The sequence below is a fragment of the Bubalus bubalis genome, chromosome 3 (assembly GCF_019923935.1).
Source record: "Bubalus bubalis isolate 160015118507 breed Murrah chromosome 3, NDDB_SH_1, whole genome shotgun sequence".
Lineage (NCBI taxonomy): Eukaryota > Metazoa > Chordata > Mammalia > Artiodactyla > Bovidae > Bubalus > Bubalus bubalis.
The window spans coordinates 124,317,819-124,338,988 of NC_059159.1; the positions used below are offsets into that span (position 1 = coordinate 124,317,819).

General features: G+C 44.0%; 1 protein-coding gene across 2 annotated transcripts in view; it reads left to right on the forward strand.

Annotated features, from left to right (window-relative positions):
- LOC102407903 (stimulated by retinoic acid gene 6 protein-like) overlaps nt 1-21,170 on the forward strand; it is a 43,724-nt gene that overhangs the window by 11,471 nt on the left and 11,083 nt on the right. For both annotated transcript variants that reach the window (XM_044940064.1, XR_006550002.1), the window contains exons 2-9: nt 3,965-4,040; nt 5,791-5,888; nt 6,980-7,110; nt 11,184-11,304; nt 12,883-12,928; nt 15,314-15,442; nt 16,574-16,644; nt 18,941-19,052. In XM_044940064.1, coding sequence (XP_044795999.1) covers nt 3,965-4,040; nt 5,791-5,888; nt 6,980-7,110; nt 11,184-11,304; nt 12,883-12,928; nt 15,314-15,442; nt 16,574-16,644; nt 18,941-19,052 — 784 coding nt within the window. The remainder of the gene's footprint in view (nt 1-3,964; nt 4,041-5,790; nt 5,889-6,979; nt 7,111-11,183; nt 11,305-12,882; nt 12,929-15,313; nt 15,443-16,573; nt 16,645-18,940; nt 19,053-21,170) is intronic.

Genomic DNA, 21,170 nt, shown 5'->3' on the forward strand with positions numbered 1-21,170 from the left:
TACTGCTGCGCTCAGGGCTATAGCGATAATTCCCACAATAGCTGCTATAAGGAGTCCAATAAACTTTTGAAATGTTGTAGTACTTTCTTTATAACCTTTAAAAGGGCATGTGTTTCAGGAGAGCCTTCCCAAGGTCTGGTTTGATTTACTGGAAGCCATATATTCCCAATCTCCTTCTTAATATAACAAATGAGTGATTAGAATTATAAAGTGAAGAATTTAAGCAAGTATATAATTTGCAGTCCTGGCAAGAAAGTTCTTATACGCTTCCATTGATAGAAACTGTTCCTTTCAAGAGCACGTAAGAATCTCTCACGCAAGACTGAATATAAAATGTCCAGTTTGTACTGGTATTAAATATCAATAAATAATGAGTTTTATCGGAATAATGTTCATCCCAAATTTGGAATTTTTTAAGACTTAAAGCCAGTCTCCAAATCTCTCCTTGCCCTCTTCCTTTATCCAGTTGTGGGAAGGGGGATGACATGCCACTAACATGCCATATAATTAGATGATCTGAATGAGTGGTAATATTAGTATGGTCAAAGACTTGATGCACCTGCCAATGCAGCCTTTTGTGAGGACTGTAGGACTGATTTTTATGAGAGCAATTAGAGACTACATACCCCTTAGGGGACCAGTCCCATACAATTCCATAGGAACCATTAATCAAAATTACTCCCTCAGTCCAATAGAGGCCAAGTCCCATGACCCATTGCACCAGATTTCCTGTTCTGTCTTCATTCTCGTCGCTCACTCCCAGACCATTAGGGCAACAGTCCGGTGGCTAATATTCCATGCTCCCAGTGCAGGGGACCCAGGTTTAATCCCTGGTCAGGGAACAAAATCCTCCATGTCCCAACTTAGAGTTGACATGCTGCAACTGAAGATCCCACATACTGCAACAAAGACTGAAGACCCTGCATGCTGCAGCTAAGACCCTGTAAAGCCATGCAAATAGATAAACAGTAAAAATAGATAAGGCAGCATTTCATCTTAATTTCTCCTTTTATTACTAGTTGAAATTTTAAGAATTTATTGAATGTTGGTATTTCTTCCCTTGCCGGTGGCTTACTATTCTTTGGATAGTTTTGTTCTTGTGGTGTTTCAATTTGGGTCTTTATTTCATTTTTTTCTTTTCCTGTGATTTGCTGGAGTGATTGAATTTTTATTTCTTCTTATTCACTTTTTAGCACATTGATTTGCTTTCCATTTATATCCTTCTGGTAGCTAACTGTGGACTTTTAACATACTTACTTAGAATTATATTTTACTTATAAATCCCAGAAAAATAAAACAGATTTCTACACCATCCTCCTAAACATGACAAGAACTTGGTCATCATTTCACTTCCCTTTATATCCACATGTGTTCCTACCCTTCCATGTGAGGTATCATCTGGTATTTCAACTCCAAATTGACATTTCAAACATTTTATTTCACAATAATTACTTATCTAGCTATTTCCCCCCAATTCCTCCATTTGTTGTTGCTTTTAAATCCTTCCCTTCCTCCTAGATTCGTTTTTCTTCTTAATTGAGAATTTTCTCCAGTATCTTTTAGAACAGGTCTTTTTGAGTCCTTGTGTTTCTAACAATGTGTGTGTTAATATATATGTGTGTGTTTAAAATTCTGTGCTCGGGAATAATGGGAAGTTTTGCTAATTTCTTTGCTTATTGTGACTTTTTGCATCCCTCTACTTCTTCCTAGGGGGCTTCCCTGGTGGCTCAGTGGTAAAGAATCTGCCTGCAGTGCAGGAGAAGCAGGTCCAATCCCTGGGTCAAGAAAATCCCCTGGAGAAGGAAATGACAACCCACTCCAGTATTCTTGCCTGGGAAATCCAATGGACAGAAGAGTCTGGCGGGCTACAGCCCATGGAGTTGCCAAGAGCTGGACATGGCTTAGTGACTAAACAGCAACATTATCTTCCTCCTGGGTTCATTCTTCTTGTGGACAATTTCCTCTACACTGTGTCTTAAAGAAGTTCTGTATTAACTTCATTTCCTCAGGAGTAACCACCTCTGTCCGTTGAATTTTTGGCTCCCTTTCATAGTGTAATCTTTCCTCATGTTTGATGGTTCTGGATTGGGTGCTTATCTTTGTGATAGAGCTTTCCACTGGGATATTTATTTGGGGTGGCAGCTGCTGCTGCAGCTAATACTAAAGTGTGCTTTCCGTGCAGCAGGGTAGAGGTGGGATGTGCCGATAGATGGGGTACCTCAGCAGCCGATCTTCATCCAAAGAGCCTGGTCCCTCCCAGGTGCCACCTGTGATCTGGGGCACTGCCTTTTCTCTCTGATGCATGTATACTATTCCCAGAGAGATAAACTCCTTGCCCCTGGCTGATCAGCATGGTGAGAGGACCATTGGGTCTGTGGTCCCCCAACTCTTCATTTTGTGGTCTGTCAGCAGCCCCCACCTGTGTCAGCCTCTTGCATGTGGATGCAGAGCACTTTTTTCGTGGTCACAGTCTGCAGCCATGCTGGGTAATGCTTTTTCTCTTTGATCTTGTCCTAATTGCACTCCATCATTCAGCATCTTCTAATAGTTTCTGTGTACCTGATAGACTTCTTTCCTGCTTTCAAATATGGATATTTTTTCCTTTCTTTTAAAATTTGAGGCTTTTGTATAGGATGGGGAGATTGATGTATGTGCTTAATTTACCTTCCAAAAACTGGAGTTCTGATTTTTACAGTTCTACCACATTTTTAACAGCATCAGTCCCCACCACCACTACCCCACCACTTCTAGGATATTTCAGTCCTATGGTTTAGACATTACCATGGAATACTGGAATTGCAAAGAATTTCAAGGGAATATGTTATGCTCCGGCTTCCCAGGTGGCAATGGTTGTAAAGAACCTGCTTGCCAATGCAGGAGACAAGAGATGCGGGTTCGATCTCTAGGTGGAGAAGATTCCCCAGAGGAGGGCATGACAACCTGCTCCAGTATTCTTGCCTGGAGAATCCCATGGACAGAGGAGGCTGTCAGGCTGTATACAGTCTATGGGGTTGCAAAGAGTCGGACACGACTGAAGTGACTTAGCACCCACACACACATGTTATGTTCATGGGTTCCCCTGAGAAGTGCTCCTCCCTGAGACTTCTGAGGGGAAAGCTGGCCAGGAGGGAAGTCTGGGGAATGGCCAGATGGATGCTGCAGGAGTGGGGCACTTAGTGAGCAAGGATCTGGAGGGTGAGCACGTGCTGAGGTGGTGCAGTGCAAGTCAGAGTGGCAAGAAAAACTGTGCTGGGACCCCAAAGAGGAGCAGGTCCCTCTCAAAGAGGCCACAAGCCTGCTGGCATGTGTTTCAGACAGGAGACCCCAGCAGCCCTGTCCTGCAGTCTGTGAGGTCTGGAGAGGACAAAGTCCATAGCCTGCTGTCCAGATGACTGCTGTCCTGCCCCAGTAGCCCAGCCGTGAATCAGAGTGAGCAGATACTTCTTGACCTCTGATAACGAAAAACCATGTCGAAAGACTGCTTTCGTGTGAAGTTTCTGGAGCTTAACTCTCAGGACCTCTCACTTGCAGGACCCCACCAAGGCTCTGGGAGGGTGGGAGGCACCTTGGTTAACTGTTTACATGGTGATGTGTTTTCTTTAAAATATGAGCAGGTAAGATATTTTTGTAGTTTTATTTGAAAAGGACATCCAAATAATAAGCTTTGGGCTCCAAGGAAACCTGAATCTGTCCTGGACTATGTCACCAAGGAAAGAAGGAGTTAGAGCCAGTTAGTAGGACAGTTGTATAAATAATTAAGCTGGAGAAAGAGTTAAAGAAGACTAATCCACTTAGGGAAGACACATCACAGGTGAGCGGCACTGACTCAGAAAGTGACGTTAAAAAAGATCAGATGATCTCAGTGGGCTACAAGTCAAATTCCTGACAGTGATGCTCAAGGCTGAAGGGTCAATGACCACAACAGTGACTGATGATGTGAATGAGTATTTTGGCTGTTTTTCAGGACCAGGCAGCTAAACGGCACTTGTGACATCTCAGTGGACATGGAGCTGTTCCTCCATTACTCCCTCATCCCATCAGTAAGTGAAGGCAGAGGAGGGTCAGTGAGGGGAGAGAAGGGGAGCCGCCCCCCCATACACAGGCTTCCACAGGGGTCTGAATAGGTCAGCAGAGACTTGCTGACTTACATTATGCACCAAAAACACAGGCAGAAGAAGGCTTTGAAGGTCCCAAGAGTCAGGAACACTGACTTGTAGGGAAGTCCAAATAGGTTTTTCTGAGGAAGCAATGCTGGAGCTAAGGTCTGTTGGAAGATGTAATAAAGAACATTTCAAGCAAAGAGGAGAGCTTGTGCAAAGGCTCCATGGGGGCAGGGAACATGGAGAGTGTGAGGAGCTGAGAAGGCAAGTGGGGCTGGAGTGGAGAATGAGGTAGAAGTGTCTGGGGAGGTGGGTCAGGGCCAGACCCTGTGTAAAGGAGATTTGTCTTTGTTCTAAATACAATGGGTAGTAATTGGAGGATTTCTGGCATGAGTGTGGTGGGATCAGATCAGTGTTGAAACGATCACTCTGGTTGCAAGTGGGGATCAGGTTGGAGGCAGGCAAGAGAGGAGGGAAGACCAATGAGGAGATGGTTGCAGAGGTCCAGGTGAGGTAATTTTACATCATCGTAGATGATGGTGGTCAACTTAAGATGTTCAGTAGGTAAAATCAGTAGGACCTACTAACAGGTTGGTTAGAGAGGTAAGGGAGAGAATGACTCTTCAGTTTCTGATTTGCACAGTTGGAAGGATGGTGGTATTTGCCATTCCCTTGTTAAGGAAAATTAGAAGAGATTCAAGTTTGGTGCGGGTAAAGGAACAAGACAGGGAGGAAACTCATGAGTTCCATTTAAGACATACTGAATTTTAAAAGCATCCAACACATCAAAAAGAAATACTAACTGTGTAGTTGGACATACAATTCTGGACCAAGTCTGGGCTGGAAATTTAAGTTTGTGAGTCTTCTATGTATTTGGTGGCCATGGAAAGCATGGACATGGGTAGGATCACTGAGGAAGAGAGAGTCAGGAGTAAGAGGAGCGGTCCTTGGAGAGAACCATGGGGACCTCCACATGTGGCTGGGTAAAAAATGATCCAGCAAAGGAGACTGAGAAGTACTGGAAGAAAACCAGAAGTGTGGCTGACAGAAGCATAGAGAAGACAGTATTTCAAAGAGGAGGAAAAGGTCAACAGTGAATGCTGCTGAGAGGTCAAGCAGACCTGGCTTAATGTTTACGTTTGGGTTGAGCAACAAGGTGGTAATTAGCGACTTTGACCAGCACTGCTTCCATGGAGTGATGGTGGTAGAAGCCAGGTTAGGGGGTCGAAGAGCAAGTGAGAGGTCAGGAAATGGAGATGGCAAATGTTGATAATTCTTGGGATACTTCTAGTAAAAGGAAAACAGGAAAGGGGCATCAAGTATCGGAGAGATGACTGAATCCACAGGAATAAAAAGCAAAGAAGGATTTGCCACCTAACAATTATGTTTTGTTTTGTTTTGTTTTTTTAACAGAAGAGGACACTGAGATTCAGAGAAGTTAAGTCTCCCTTCAAGCCAGTGAGTGGGAAAGAAAGATTTGAACCCATGTTCATTTAGGCCAACACAAAAGGAAGCTCAGTACAAAACATTCTGGAAGCTTAAGGGTGCACACAGCCAGCTCCCTGAGTCTGGAGTTTGAGTCCTAGACATTCTGAGTGCTCTGCTCACCCACACACTCTCCTTCAGTAAGGGCACAGAGGGTCTGAGGATGAACATTCCCTGATGGCAAACTCATCTTCTCTTCCTATAGTTTTTCATCATTTTGGTCTTGTCCTTTCTGCAAAGAAGAGAGCAACACAGAGAGAGAAATGACACTTACCTTCTGCGGAACCGCTTCGGAATGATCGTGTGAGTTGAGCCAAGGTTCATAACTACAGCTTGGGGTACTCTGTGTTTGGGACCAACACCATTTGTAAGGCCAGGCTAACTCCTAGTTACCTCCCCACCAAGAATAGCCCTGCCCCTCCCTTCCCCAACCCACCCAATGCCCAGAGAATTCAGAATGCAGTTCCAAGCCATTGTGCCCTCAGCACCCAGGGCTGCCCAGCTATGCTTAAAACATCTCAAGGAGGCTCAGCTCACTGTGGGAAGGGCCCTCCCACACTCAGCACCATGGCTACTCCAGAAAGCAGAGGGGAGAGAGTTCCCCGTCACTGAGGGCAGCAAGCATGAGTCATGTCCCAGGAGAGCTGGGTGGTCCAGGCAGATTTCAGGGCCTTTCTGGCTCTGCCATTCTGAATCTCTGCTTCCCTTACCACATTTTTCCTTGAGTTCTAATTTTCACATCTCTGCCTCATCACTCTGTAATTAATAATAATGTTGATGATACAGTTAGCATTTATTGCACACTGACTGTGACCCAGGCACTGGACCATCCGCTTTAACTACATTACTCTGATGAACCCCAACAAGGTAGAGGTGGTTATCCTCATGTGATGGATGAATAAGCTCAGGCTCAGAGAAGTGAGTCACTTGCCCATTTTGTTTGTTGTCATGGCTGCTGATGTCCTTGCTTTTGCTCCCCAGACTTGGAACTTCTCCAGGGCAAGATTTTGTCTCCCTCACTTGAGTACCCTGAATCCACATCTAGCCCAAAGATCGGCACAGAGGGCCTCAGGATATATTGTTGTTTCGTCTCTAAGTCGTGTCCAACTCTTTTACGACCCCATGGACTGTAGCCCACCAGGCTCTTCTGTCCATGGAATTTCCCAGGCCAATATACTAGAGTCAGTTGCCATTTCCTTCTCCAGGGGATCTTCCAGACCCAGGATTGAACCCACATCTCCTGCATTGCAGGCGGATTCTTTACTGCTGAGCCACAGAGGAAATGAATAGTTCACTAATCAATAATTCCTCCCCAGCGTGGGGTAGTTAACTTTGGAGGTGAACTGTGGGAGTGAGTCACTTCTGGCTTCATGACTTGTTTCTCTTATTCACAGACCTCTGGACTTCGTGGGCACTTTCAGTAACCGATGGTCCTATGGAGTCGCCTTTGGGGCCACAGCCAATAAGGTCATGTTCTTGTTCTCGGAAGGTTACCAGCCCCTGCTGGTCCCGCAGTGGGCCCAAGGTACACGCGCTGCCTCACACCTGCTGGGACTTTCACCACGGAAATTCTTGCTCAGAGACCCCATGGCAGGGGTTCTCTGGGGTCAGGGGACACACTTTGTGGACTGTCAGCATTCTTTTCAGCTTATTACCTACCCAAGGTCAATGTTGAGCCCACAGAGTTTCAAAGCTCATTTGTGGGCGTTTTCTCCCAGTTAAATTCGGAGGTTCTTTAGACATCGTAGAATAAAGGCTTAGAAGGTAGCTTCTCTGTCACCTGCACTAAACATCTCTCCTGAGTGATAGCTATGACTGCCTTCTTGCTATCAGTAAGCATTCAGATGCTTCCTCAAAGAACTGTGCTTACTTCTCTGGCCGTTGATCTGAGGCCTCTTTGTTCCCCATGCCCTGGGCTCTCCTACAGTCCAATCATCCCTAATCTAATGACTCCCAAACCTCTCCTGTCCAGTTCAGTTCTCTCTCCTGAGTTCCAGTCCTCTATGAGCAAACGCCTTCTCTCTAGTTTTTAAGAGTTTTTGATGAAAATTAAAACCAAAATGATATATCTCTTAGAAGTATATAAGTTAAGATTTGGCAAATGTTTCTTGTTGTTTAGTCACTCAGTCATGTCTTTTGCAATCCCATGGACTTCAGCCCACCAGGCTCCTTTATCCATGGGATTTCTCAGGCAAGAATACTGGAGGTGGTTGCCATTTCCTTCTTCAGACGATCTTCCCGATCCAGAGACTGAACCTGCGTCTCCTGTGTTGGCAGGCAGATTCTTTACCACTCAGCCACCTGGAAAGCCCATGGCAAATGTTTACATCTATGAAATCATTACCACAATCATCATGATGAACCCCAGAGTTAACTTTTTCCCCTTTGTACTCTCTTCTTCCCACCTGTATCTGGTCATCACCCCCAGCCTCAGGCAATTATATAAATGGAATCACATGTAATGCACTCCGCACCCCCCCCCCCGCCCCACCTTGGGGGAATTATTTGTCTTCTTTCACTCACCAGCATCATTATTTTGAGATCCATACATGTTTAGCATGTATCAGAAATCATTCCTTTTTCATTTCTGAGTAGTGTTCCACTATATGGAGAGACCACAGTTTGTTTACCCATTCACCAGTTGACAGACATTTGATTTATTTTCAGTTTTTGGCTATTACAAATAGAGCTGCTAAAAGGATTACAAGTCCTTGTATGTTTCCATTTTTCTTGGGTAAATACCTATGAGTGGATGTCTGGATTATTAAGACCATGAAGTAGATTATATTTTTAAAGAAATTGTCAGACTATTTTTCAAAGTGATTTTTTTCCAGTTTTGATTACCTTCCTCAGTGTATGAGAGTTTCAGTTTCTCTTGTTCTTGACAACACATGGTCAGTCTTTTTCATTTCAGCCATTCTAAGAAGCATGATGGAGAAGGCAATGGCACCTCACTCCAGTACTCTTGCCTGGAAAATCCCGTGGATGGAGGAGCCTGGTGGGCTGCAGTCCATGGGGTCGATAGGAGTCGGACATGACTGAGCGACTTCACTTTCACTTTTCACTTTCATACATTGGAGAAGGAAATGGCAACCCACTCCAGTGTTCTTGCCTGGAGAATCCCAGGGACTGGGGAGCCTGGTGGGCTGCCATCTATGGGGTCGCACAGAGTCGGACACGACTGAAGCGACTTAGCAGCAGCAGCAGCAGCAAGAAGCATGTAGTGGTATCTTATTGTGGTTTTAATTTGCACTTTTGTAATGACTAATGATGTTGAGCATATTTTCATGCTTATTTGCTATCCCTCTACCTTCTTTGATGAATTGTCTTTTCAATCATTTGCCTACTTTAAAAAATTGGGTTGTTTTTGTTTTCTTATTGTTGAGTTTTGAGAGTTTTCTTTTTAATATAATCTATATATAAGTACTTTATCAGATGTATGAATCACAAGTATTTTCACCCAATCTGTGACTTGTGTTTTCATTCTATCAACAGTGTCTTTTGAAGAGCTGCCATTTACAATTTTGAGGAAGTCTAATATTTTCATTTTTCTTTTTATGGTATCATATAAGAAATCTTTGCCTAATCTAAGATCACTTAGATTTTCTTATTTGTTCTTTCTAGAGGTTTTAGTCTTATAGTGTCTTACATTTAGGTCTATGATAATATTAATTTTTTGCTTATAGTGTAAGGTGTAGAATGAATTCCTCTTTTTTTTTTTTTTTTGCCTTTGACTATCCATTTATTTGCAACACTACTTGTTGCAAACTAATACAATTATGTAAAGTTTAAAAATAAAATAAAATTAAAAAAACAAACAAACAACCTAGTCTTTGCCACTAAACTGCCTTTGCACCTTTGTTGAAAATTGATTGACTACACATGTGTATGGGTCTATTTCTGGGCTCTCCATTTGGTTCCATTGACCTGCAAGGTGTGAAGGTTTCCAATTTCTCCACATCCTGTCCAACACTTGCTATTTTCATTTTAAAAAGATATAGGCATTTGAGTAGGTATGAAGTACTATCTGACTGTTGTCTTGACCTGTGTTTCCTTGAAAATGAATATGTTGAGCATCTGGCTGGGCCAGGACATTGTTTCTTGCTTCATGGCTCAAGGGTTCCCTCTTCTGTTTTCACGAAGTCATTTTATATATGTATCCTCATTATAACCACACATTCTCTGAGCTGACTTCTTCCTCCACTTTTGTCTGGACTCACTAGTTCCCAGCTCCTAATGTTCTTATCTTTTTCATTTTGAATTCCTACTGCCAACAGTTTCTCTGCCACCCTGGGCTTGTCCTGGGAGGGGACTTGGATATTTAGTATAGTGAGTTCATGGGTTGCAATAGATCCAGCATCTTTAGACTTACTAACACCAAGGTCTGCTGATTCTCACCTGTGAATCATGACCTTCAGCACCTTGCCCATTTTCTGCTGTTATTTCAGCTTCAATTTCTTGTGAATATCTGTTGGCAACTTTGGTTCTGTTCTTGGGCTTTCAAAGACCCTATTGTCTGGTGTCTGCTTCCTCTTAATCTGATGTTGATATCAAATGGGTCTTGTCACTTAGATTTGTTGTAGATGTGTGTGGGTTTATGATTTTGCTATCTTATTCACTCTGTCTGCTTTCATGGTGGGTGAATTCGGGTAAATTTAAAACTTATGCTCTTGCAACTTCTAACCTCACAGCAACTATTCCTTTTATATTGTCCCTTACCTGCCCATCTTCCACCACTCACATTCACAGAAATACTGACCACCCCAACCAACCATCTCCCATCCTTTGAGTGAGGAATATCCTTCTTTTCCTCCTTCTCTCCCAACCTACAAACTCCTTCTTATATTTCATGGCCTTGCTAATTGTCCTCCAGGATGCCTTCCCTCATACTCAGACCCTAGGTGAGGTCCATGACTTCCTCTTCTCGCCCCCATAGCACTCTGAATATGCCTCTACTATCATACATATCACATCATTTACTTTCCTTCTTGTCTTCCCTATTGTATTGTAAGTATCTCAAAGCAAGAACTTTGTTCATTCCTCCTGTGTCCTTGATGCCTGTTCTGTGCCCTAGCCCAAAGCAGACACTTAGAAAGGACACCCTGCCCAATTACATTTTACTGGATTTGTTAGACTATCTCAGAACTAGGCAGTGACAGCATTAGTATTATCATTGCCTTAAGGGTACAGTGTATAAATATAATACTTTACAAGAGGTTTTAAAACACAGGACATCCCTGCTCTCTGTGTTGCTATGGTATACATTATGGTGCTTTACTTGTAGTGATTGTTTGTTCATTTATGTTGTCTGTTTCTGCCCATCATATTGTGAGCTAATCAAGGACAGGGACCAAGTCTTCTTCATCTCAATAGTTAGCCCAGTGCCTGGCATGGAAGAGATACCAGGAAGGCTCTGTAACATGAATACATGACAGACATCCCTACATTCCTCCTTGGGCTAATCTAGGACTTATTCACTCATCTCCCTGAGTCCTGAGACCTGTGACTGCAAGGCACATGAAGCCCCATAGCTGCCCTGAGTCTTCCCTGAGCTTGTGAGAAGAGGAACTCACATAGTCTCTGGCCCTTCTCTCCCAGCTTTTGTGCTTCTGATCGGAGGCATCGAAGTTGGCCTGTCCCACTTCCCCTTTTTCGCCTGCCTCTCTTCGGAGTTCGGGCTGGTCAGCTCCGTCCTGGGCTTCAGCTACTCTCTTGTCTGGTAAGATGGACTCTGCCTGCCTCCCCTCCAACAGTTTGTTTGGCCATGGCTAAACTCTGGGCAAAGTGCTGGTGGTGACCTGAGAACTCTCTTGGGGGGCACCTTGCCCAGAACTGAGGCTCAGGGTGGGTGGGTGGAATGACTGGTCCCAGGCCCACCATGGCTCCTCCTTGGGACTGCACTTGAGGCTTCAGAAGGTCAATCTGCATTCTGTCAGCTCCACAAGAGCCTGCCCATGATTAGAATATTCCCAGAAGTCAGGGTTGTAGAAAAACTCACTTCTGTCAACTGCCGTCAGGTAAACCCACAGGTAGAAGCAGGAGTCCCATTTGGATGTGACTTCTTGCTGTTGTCACTTCCCTGGGAGCCCAGGAGAAAGTGCAGGGGCCTTAACAGGGTATTTGGGGCCATCGCAATCTGGCCTATCCCCGTCTCTCCATGCCTGATGGTCTCTAGCACACACCTCCAGTCATGCAAGGCTCCTGAATTCATTCCTTCATCCATCCACTTCTTCATTCAGCAAATATCCCACTGTGATCCAGGGAATACACTGGAAGACAAAACAGACCATCATGGATCATGCGTTCTGGCCTATTCATCTGCATGTTGCTCTTCCCTGTGTGGAGCATCTTCCCCCCTTGGCCCGGTGATGGGCACATGCTCATCTTTTATGCATCATCACCCCTAGACGTGGGAGCTTTCTCACCCTCCTCTTGAGCTCTGTGCCCTCAGCTCTGATGCCGAACCAGCACAGAGCTGGCCCTGGAGAATATTTCTGGCTGAGTAATCCCATGAACTCTTCTACTCTCCAGCCCTCAAGCTCATTTCATTGCCCGCAACCCCCTTACTGGGCTCGTTTCCCCCACAGCATTTTCTGTGGGGCAGGGGTCCCAGACCTAGTATGTAAACAAATGGAGGGAACTCTCAAGCAAATGATACCCTGATAGCTACAATTCCAGAGTTTGTTAAATGGCTTGCTGATTAGTAGCTTGATTTAAAAAAATTAGAAGACAGGGTATTAAGGGTTAGACATGGAGTAATATCATCTTAACAGCCTCTGGCAGACTCTGAGCTGGTGAGGAAAAGGTGGCCAGAAGCATTTAGCAGCTTGTGTACCATAGGAGTATGGGCACCAAGATTGAACATGACCAGTTGGGGGAAACCCTTGAGGCTTATTCCTCAGAGGAGTGTTTACAGACAAGGCCAGGCAGGAAAAGCCTAAGCCCCAGGGTTGGGAGACTTGGTCTTGGCTCTGAGTGTGACTCTAGATGAATCCTTTTCCCTCTCTGGGCTTCAGTCTCCCTGAGTGATGAAGGGAGAGAGGACGAGAACCCTCTGAGTCTCCCTGCTCTGCTATTGTGGATTCCAGGACTGTGTGAGGATGTGTTAAATGAATGTCGCGTGCATGTACCTAGGCACGAGCTAGGTGCCTGATTTGGGTGAGATGTACACGGAGTCCTGGGAACCAGTCCTCCCAGAAGGATGGGGAGAGGCCTCCAGGCAGGTGGAATCTGAGCTCTTTTAGCAGGGGCTGTGTGGGAAGGACCCCAGGACTCCAACCCTGTTTCTGTCCTGCAGGTTTGTGGTCACCACCCTTTACATCATACAGTGTCCCCATGGGCAGGTGAGTCCCCACTGAACTGTACTTAAGTAGCTCAGTCCTATCACTATGGCCAACTCTCTATGTGACCTGGGACAAGGCTTTGCCACTCTGGGCCCCAGCTTCCTCATGTGGACACAAAGGGAGTTGGAGCCATTCATGATGCCTCCATTTGCAGAGCATCCTGTGTTGATCAGGTGTCATTCACGGGAGATGTCCTCACAGGTGATGCCCATAGTGGCCCCTCAAGGGAGGGAAGCTTCCAGCAAACCCATTTTATAGGTGAGGAAACTGAGGCACAAGTATATTATGTAACTTTTGAGAAGCAATAGATTTGGGAGTTAAGACCAAGTCTGGCTGACTTCAAAGCTCCTTTTTCTCCATTCCTGTATGTAGCCTCAGTTTCTCTGGTCTATAAAATGGGACAAGTGGACTCAATGTACCCTTTGTTGCTTTGCCATGCATTTTCTACCCCAGAATTATAGGAAGCTGGTTTATCTGTTCAGCCCTATACCCAGGAAAGTAAGCAAGATGAAAGAGAGGTATCATGTTGCACCCAGAAGGCTTACTAGGTGGGTGAGAGGAGTTCAAGGAGGTCACCTGGGCCAGGAGCCCATGGGAGCCTTGCCAAAGTCTTTCCTGGGCTTCAGTAACTATGGAGGATTAAGGGGTGTGATAAAGAGAGTCTGCGGGGAACCAGATTAGACAATGAGGTGTGTAGGTCAGATCTTCCCTCTGCATCTCTGCACCAGGATTGAGGGCATTATGGTGGATCTCTGTCCCAAAAGAAGCCCTTCTTCCCATTGCTCACAGTGCCTGAGGTTCCAGAGCACAGGTATTTTCTTTGGAGTCTTGGAGAACTTTCAGTCTTCTGGAAGTTCTCTTGTAATTCAAAATATTCATGGTTTATTGGAGGAGACAGCAGGGTCTTACTTCTGTGCTCAGAATCTCTAACAGCAAGAACTGCTATGTGTCAGGCATTGTTCTAGGCTCAGTCCCAATCACTAACTGGAGAATTCTCAGGATACTAGGCAGCCAGCGTGTTAGTGCCATTCATACCCGGTTTGTTGATAGGAAAGTAAGGCTCAGGGGCTGACATGACTTAATAATTAACAATCATGGGACTGAAATCCAGACTAAGGAAGTAATGAAGACCTGTTCTCATGTTTTCAAATGTATTAATGGAAACATTGTTTATAAAAATGAGACATTGGAAAGGGTCTAAAATGTCAAATTCTAAGGGGAAATTTAGATAAATTTGTGTGCCATGTGCTAAGTCACTTCAGTCCTGTCTTACTCTGTGATCCCATGGACTGTAGCTCACCAGCCTCCTCTGTCCATGGAATTCTCTGGGCCAGAATACTGGAGTGGGTAGCCACTGGGGATCTCCCCAACCCAGGGATTGAACCTGGGTCTCCTGCATTGCAGGCAGATTCTTTACCATCTGAGCCACCAGGGAAGCCCAGATATAGCTATATGGATATAGAGAATAAAAAAGACACTGAAATATTAATACTACAATGACTATGTCTCAGATATAAGCATACGTTGGAAGATGAAGACATCAGCCCCTGCATCTCAGAATGTGTCTAACCTCACCCTAACATCCCTGCATCAAAACTCTGATTTCCCAAGGGTGGGAAGAATACTCTGGAAACATAAAAAAAGGAAACTAACCTGTAAATTATGAAAGATAAGTAACAATGTTATTTATCTTAAAAGAGTGTAAAAAATGTTTTTATCAAAATGAAGCTAATAACTTAAAAACTATGAGCACCATTCTGAGAGACCTCTTACTTTTGGGAGCTTGTGATGGTCCCAGCATGATGGCACTCACAGGAGCTTCCTCTTCTTTCCTTCCTTTTCTTCTTCTCCCACTCCCTCTTCTGCTCCACGCCCCCGCCCTCTTTCTCCCCTTTATCTTTCTGTCTTTGTCTCTTTCCCCCCCTCTCTCATCCTTCCTCTCTCTCCTGTGTGTTTTCCAAAAGGAACATTTAATACAGAATCAGGGGAATTCCCTGGCAGTCCTGTGGTTAGGGCTCTGTGCTTGCGCTGTAGGGGGCACAGGTTTAATCCCTTTGGGGAACTAAGATCCTGCAAGCCATGCCGTGCCACCAAAAAGATATGCAATCGGGAAAAAACCCATGAAAACCCTTTGTAGAAAATTAAATAGGGGCCCAAGACGCAAGTTCAGGGCTGCTGGACTCCAAATCTACTGCTTGTTCTGATGAAACTGGGTTGCGGGGTCGGGGGTAGGGTGGGGAAGGGATTGGCTGCTGACCTCCAAGCTCTGAGAGAGTGGGCCCTGGTGGGAGCAGGCTGGGACAGGCAGACTCCTGTGCACAACCTCCCCAGTGGCCTATCCCAACCCTCCCTAGAGCCCATGCCCCCGGTCTGCTTCTGTTGCAGTTTGTGGGGAATTACGAGACTGTTATGTTCTACTGGCCCTCGCTGCTCTGCCTAGCCTTCCTGCTGGGCCGCTTCCTGCACATATTTGTCAAATCTCTGAGGGTCCACCTGGGCTGGGAGCTCCAGATGGTGAGTACTAAGTAAAAATACCATGTGTGCCCTGACAGGCTGTTTTCCTAACAGCCCTGCGAGGTAGGTACTGTTATTACTTTTCCCTGTCTGTATTAGGAAACTTGGACCTGGAGACATCAGTTGCATTGCCCAAGGTCAATAGCTAGTCTGTAGCAGAGACAGAACTGGAACCCAGAGAGTTTGGTCATTGAGGCTGTCTTACCCCTTGTGCTTCTTCTTCTAGTTCCTTGAGGTAAAAAGTTAGGTTGCTTATATGAGATCTTTCTTCTTTTCTTCATATTGGTATTTACTGCTATATACTTCCTCTTAGAACTGCTTTTGCTGCATCCCATAAGTTTTTATATGTTGCATTTCTATTTTCACTTGCTTCAAGGTAATTTTTTATTTCCCTTTTGACTTTTTTATTTGACCCATTGGTTGCTCAAGAATGTACTGTTTGTGAATTTTCCTCCTATTATTACTGTCTAACTTTTTGTGGTCAGAAATTATGCCTGGTATGATTACAATCTTCTTAAATTTAAGTCTTGTTTGTGGCCAGACATGTGCTCTATCCTAGAAAATGTTTGTGAAAAGAATATGTATTCTGTTGGTGTTATATGGAATGTTCTGTAAGTGTCTGCGTGATCCATTTGGTCTATAGTGTTGTTCAAGTCAGTTGTTACCTTATTGATTTTCTGACTGGATTATCTATCTATTGTTGAAAGTGTGGTATAGAAGTCCCTTACTATTATTGTGTTGCTGAAATAAGCAAGAGAAATTTCTTTTCATAAAAAATAAAAATGCTGGGATGTGAAGCGTTTCATTCCTGAAATAGTATTTTGAACTCTGATGAGAAATCACCAAATCTCAGAAGGAAATCAACTTCGCAAAACAAAAGCTGCTATAAACAGGAAATAGAAGAGTCAGGGAAGGTCAGGCCTCTAGCATTTCTTGAAAGCAAGTACTAGGTAAACAGGAAATGGGATGCTATTGTCTCTTCAATAAATGACAGGTGTCTGGGAATGGTTCAGTTGAAAATAGCCAAGTTTTACCCAAAATCCTGGCCTTCGTGGCAATAGTCCTTCAGAGAGACCAAAACTCTAATAAGACTTTCTGAGCCAAAGCATCAACCTCTTTCTTTTCTCACAGGAAGAAAAACCTTTCCTGGAAGTTCACCAGGCAGAGCACGTCAAGCAGCTCCTGAGGAAATGCCCCCTTCAGTAAGCACAGTTCTCTTTGCCCCTCTGTGTTTGCACATATATTGATGAGTTCTGACATGTCAGAGACCTGGCAATGACTGGAAGGGCACTATTTTAGGGCCCGCTTGTTTGTTAATAGAAACTCAATTCAAACGGGTGTAAAGAGAAAAAGAAAAGTTATGGCCTTACATAATTAAAAACTCTAGAAGTCATCAGTTTCAGAAACAGATGGATCCAGGGGCTTGATTGATGTCATCAGAACTAGGTCTCTGCCTCATCTCTCTGCTTTTGTTGTTAAGTCACTGAGTCGTGTCTGACTCTTTGTGACCCCATGGACTGCAGCACGCCAGGCTTCCCTGTCCTTTACTATCTTCAGGAGCTTACTCAAACTCATGTCTGTTGAGCTGTTGATGCCATCCAACCATCTCATCCTCTGTCATCCCCTTCTCCTCCTGCCCTCAATTTTTCCCAGCATCAAGGTCTTTTCCAGTGAGTTGGCTCTTCATATCAGGTGGCCAAAATATTGGAGCTTCAACTTCAGCATCAGTCCTTCCAGTGAATGTTCAGGACTGATTTCCTTTAGGATTGACTGGTTTGATCTCCTTGCAGTCCAAGGGACTCTCAAGAGTATTCTCCAGCACCACAGTTCAAAAGCATGAATTCTTCAGCACTCAGCCTTCTTTATGGTCCAACTCTCACATCCACACATGACTACTAGAAAAACCATAGCTTGGCTATATGGTCCTTTGTTGGCAAAATGGTATCTCTGCTTTTTAATACACTGTTTTGGTTTGTCAAAGCTTTTATTTCAAGGAGGAAGTGTCTTTTAATTTCATGGCTGCAGTCACCATCTGCAGTGATTTTGGAGCCCAAGAAAATAAAATCTGCCACTGTTTCCACTTTTTCCCCATCTATTTTGTCATGTCTGGGAAATAGATGGAATGATGGGACTTGGTCTTCATTTTTTGAATGTTGAGTTTCAAGCCAGCTTTTCACTCTTCTCTTTCACTTTAATCAAGAGACCAGAATCTCTAAGCTTTTACCCTTCTGGCTTAAGCTCACAGAAAAGAGTGTTTTATTCTAAGTAAGTCTAACAAAATTCCCATGAATGTGTTTCATTGGATCAAGTCGAACCACATGCCATACCAGAAATAATTACTATGCGTAGGTGTTTGGAGTAAACTGATTGTTAAACCAGTCAGGAGCTTCCCAAGTAGCACCAGTGGTAAGGAGCCTGCCTGCAAAGGTAGGAGACATAAAAGACCCAGGTTCAATCCCTGGGCTAGGAAGATCCCCTGAAGGAGGGCCCAGCAACCCACTCCAGTATTCTTGCCTGGAGAATCCCATGGACAGGGGAGCCTGGTGGGCTACAGTCCATGGGGTTCCAGAGTTGGATTTGACTGAAGTGACTTAGCATGCACGCATGCAAAACGGGGTCACATGTTCACCACTAGACCTAAGAAGTGGTTCAGCCTCAGCCACCAGGACAGATGGTAGGGAGGAATACAGACCCAGGGAAGAACTGAGGTGCTGTTACCAATAAAAGATGACATAGCTCTTGGCCAGGAAAAAGCACCTATCTTCAGTGATCATTCAGGTTACCTACCCCTACCACTGCCACTGTATACAAGGCGATATTTCCCAGAGAAGGCGTATGTCTAATCCAAGGTCACACAGTTGCAAAGCTAATTCTCTGGCTAGAAATATAGTTGGCAACATGTAGCAGAAAATGCAAAATAATCATGGCACAAACAAGAAAGAGATTTCTTTCTTTCTCATATAAAAGAATTCTGGAAGCAGGCAGTCTATACTTACCCTGGACTGCCCATCATGGCAGTTTACCCATCATCTGTCTTTCTGCTGTGATAACTTATTGGGTTGCTATCATGAAGGCTGGTCCAGAATAGATGCTGGAGCGCCAACCTGGACCAGCCACCACGTCTGCCCTTCAAATGGCAGGCATGAGAAATGAGTAATGACAAAGGAAGCCCTCCCAGCTGTGTCACTTCCATCTGGCCAGCCTCTCCAAGTCCCACCCCACACCTCTGTTCATGTCTCATTGGCCTGTTTAGTCTTGGTCACTCTTAGCTGTAAGAAAGGTCAAGAACTATAGCCTTTTATCTAGTAAATTGCTGTACTGAATAAAACTGAGTCCCTGTTCTGAAGAATAAGGGGAGGATGACAATAGTGGAATTTTCCAGTGCTCTTTCTCTTCACTAAACTCTAAGATCAAGAGGAAATGACATTATTTTCAGAAGAATCAGGCATTTGTTTACCAATCACAACCTATCTTCTCTTGATGTTTATTCATTCACAGAGAAAGAAATAAGTCTTGGTTCCAAGCCAGGATATATGAGTGGGACCCCAACTTTCAGTTCCCAAGCAGGATGATTGGAACCATTGTGTTGGCTTTCATCTGCCTGTACCTTGTAAGTAGAGCTAAGCAAATCCTTTTGTATTTTATAAATGGGGTGGGGATAGGATAGGGTTGTTCTTTAAAAGCTGGGTCAAAACTGGGTATATGTAAATCAAAGAAGTACAGTTCTTTGACCCCACCATTTTGACTCTAAGGACACTTTTACTCATGTAGTGAATATTAGTAATAAATATAATTGAATTATTTATGGAGACTTCTGGTTGCCAATTCCACTTGTAAAGAGCTTGAAAAATGCCACTCCGTCTTAAAAACAAGTACAAATCTGAACAAACTGAAGAATCAACAACTCTTCTTAGATCCCTAAGAGCAGGGAGGTCATGGGGCAAAGTTTGCCCCTAAAATTGAAGAGACAGACAAGATCCTGGCAGAATGGAGCAGAAACCCTATGGCAACCAGTGCCAAGGTAAGAAAATCTGAATTGTAGTTGATGCCATCAATCAATTGGATATTTTGGAAATCCAAACACTACTTCATCAACAACAGCAGAATGCATATTCTTCTCAAGAATAAATGGAAAATTCAACAAGATAGACTATATTTTGAACCATCAAACACACTTAATAAATGTAAAAGAATAAAATCACATGATGTCTGCTCTCAAATCAAAATGGAATTAAATTAAAAACCAATAACAGAAAGATAACTGGAAAATCCCCCAGGAGTAGATATCGAAACAACACACTTCTAAATAACATATGAGCCAAAGAAAAAAATCAAGGCAAGTTAGAAATATTTTGAAAAAGGAGAACACAAGTTCTCAAACTTTGTGGCAGGTGGCAAAAACAGTTGTTGTTGTTATTGTTGTTAAGTTGCTCAGTCGTGTCCGACGCTTGTGACTCGAGGACTGTAGCCTGCGAGGCTCCTCTGTCCATGGGATTTCTCAGACAATACTGGAGTGAGTTGCTATTTCCTTCTCCAGGGGATCTTCCCAACGCAGGGACTGAACATGGGTCTCCTGCATTAGCCAGTGGATTCTTTACTGCTGAGCCACCAGGGAAGCCCAGCAAAAGCAGTGGTTAAGAAGGAATTTGTAGCATTGAATGAAGAAAGATCTAAAATCAATCATCTAAGCTTTCACATTAGGAAACAAACAAAAAAGAGCAAACTAAAATGCAAAGTAAGCAGAAAAATAGATGTATTATAATAAAAAGTAGAGCATAAACTTATGAAACTAAAAACAAGAAATTAATAAAGTACAAAATCAAAGCATGTCATGTGGTCAGAGCTAAGTGAGGTAAAATGTCCAAGTCAAAAGCAGGGTCAAAGTGGAGAGATGAAAACGGCCAAATTGTCTTCTGTTCATTTTAAATGTATGAGGATGATACTTATATAAACTAGTCTTGTGGTAACTTTTAGGTGAATGTATTAGGTTATGATGCAGAGAAGGCACTGGCACCCCACTCCAGTACTCTTGCCTGGAAAATCCCATGGATGGAGGAGCCTGGTAGGCTGCAATCCATGGGGTCGCAAAGAGTTGGACACGACTGAGCAACTTCACTTTCACTTTTCACTTTCATGAATTGGAGAAAAAATGGTAACCCACTCCAGTGTTATTGCCTGGAGAATCCCAGGGACAGGGGAGCCTGGTGGGCTGCCGTCTATGGGGTCGCACAGAGTCGGACACGACCGAAGCGACTTAGCAGCATCAGGTTATGATAAGGTACTGTATAAACCCCCAAACTTCAGTGAAAACACTGTGTGTATATATATATGCTTTTTTTTTCTTTTTTTCCCACTTAACAATGTTGAGTGGGTGATCAGGTTTGGGAGGCAGCAGTCTTTTATGTTGTCCCATAACTAGTTTCTCCATTGTGTACCTTCATCATCCCTGAGAATCCTCACCCCCTGCATCCAGTCAGCAGAAGGAGAAAGTATATAGAGAAATGCATATGAGAGGCTTCAAAGGCCATGCGGACCCAGCACACGTTCCTTCCACTCTTTTCCCATTGGTGAGGTCCTTGTCATGTGGCCATATCTAACTAAGGGAGGCTGGGAAATGTAGTCCAGCCTTGTGCCCAAAGAAGGGAAGAATGGATTTTAATGGACCACTAACTAGAGTTCTCTGCAGCAGTGAGTAAATCACTTGATGTTTTTGTATTCGTTAAATCTT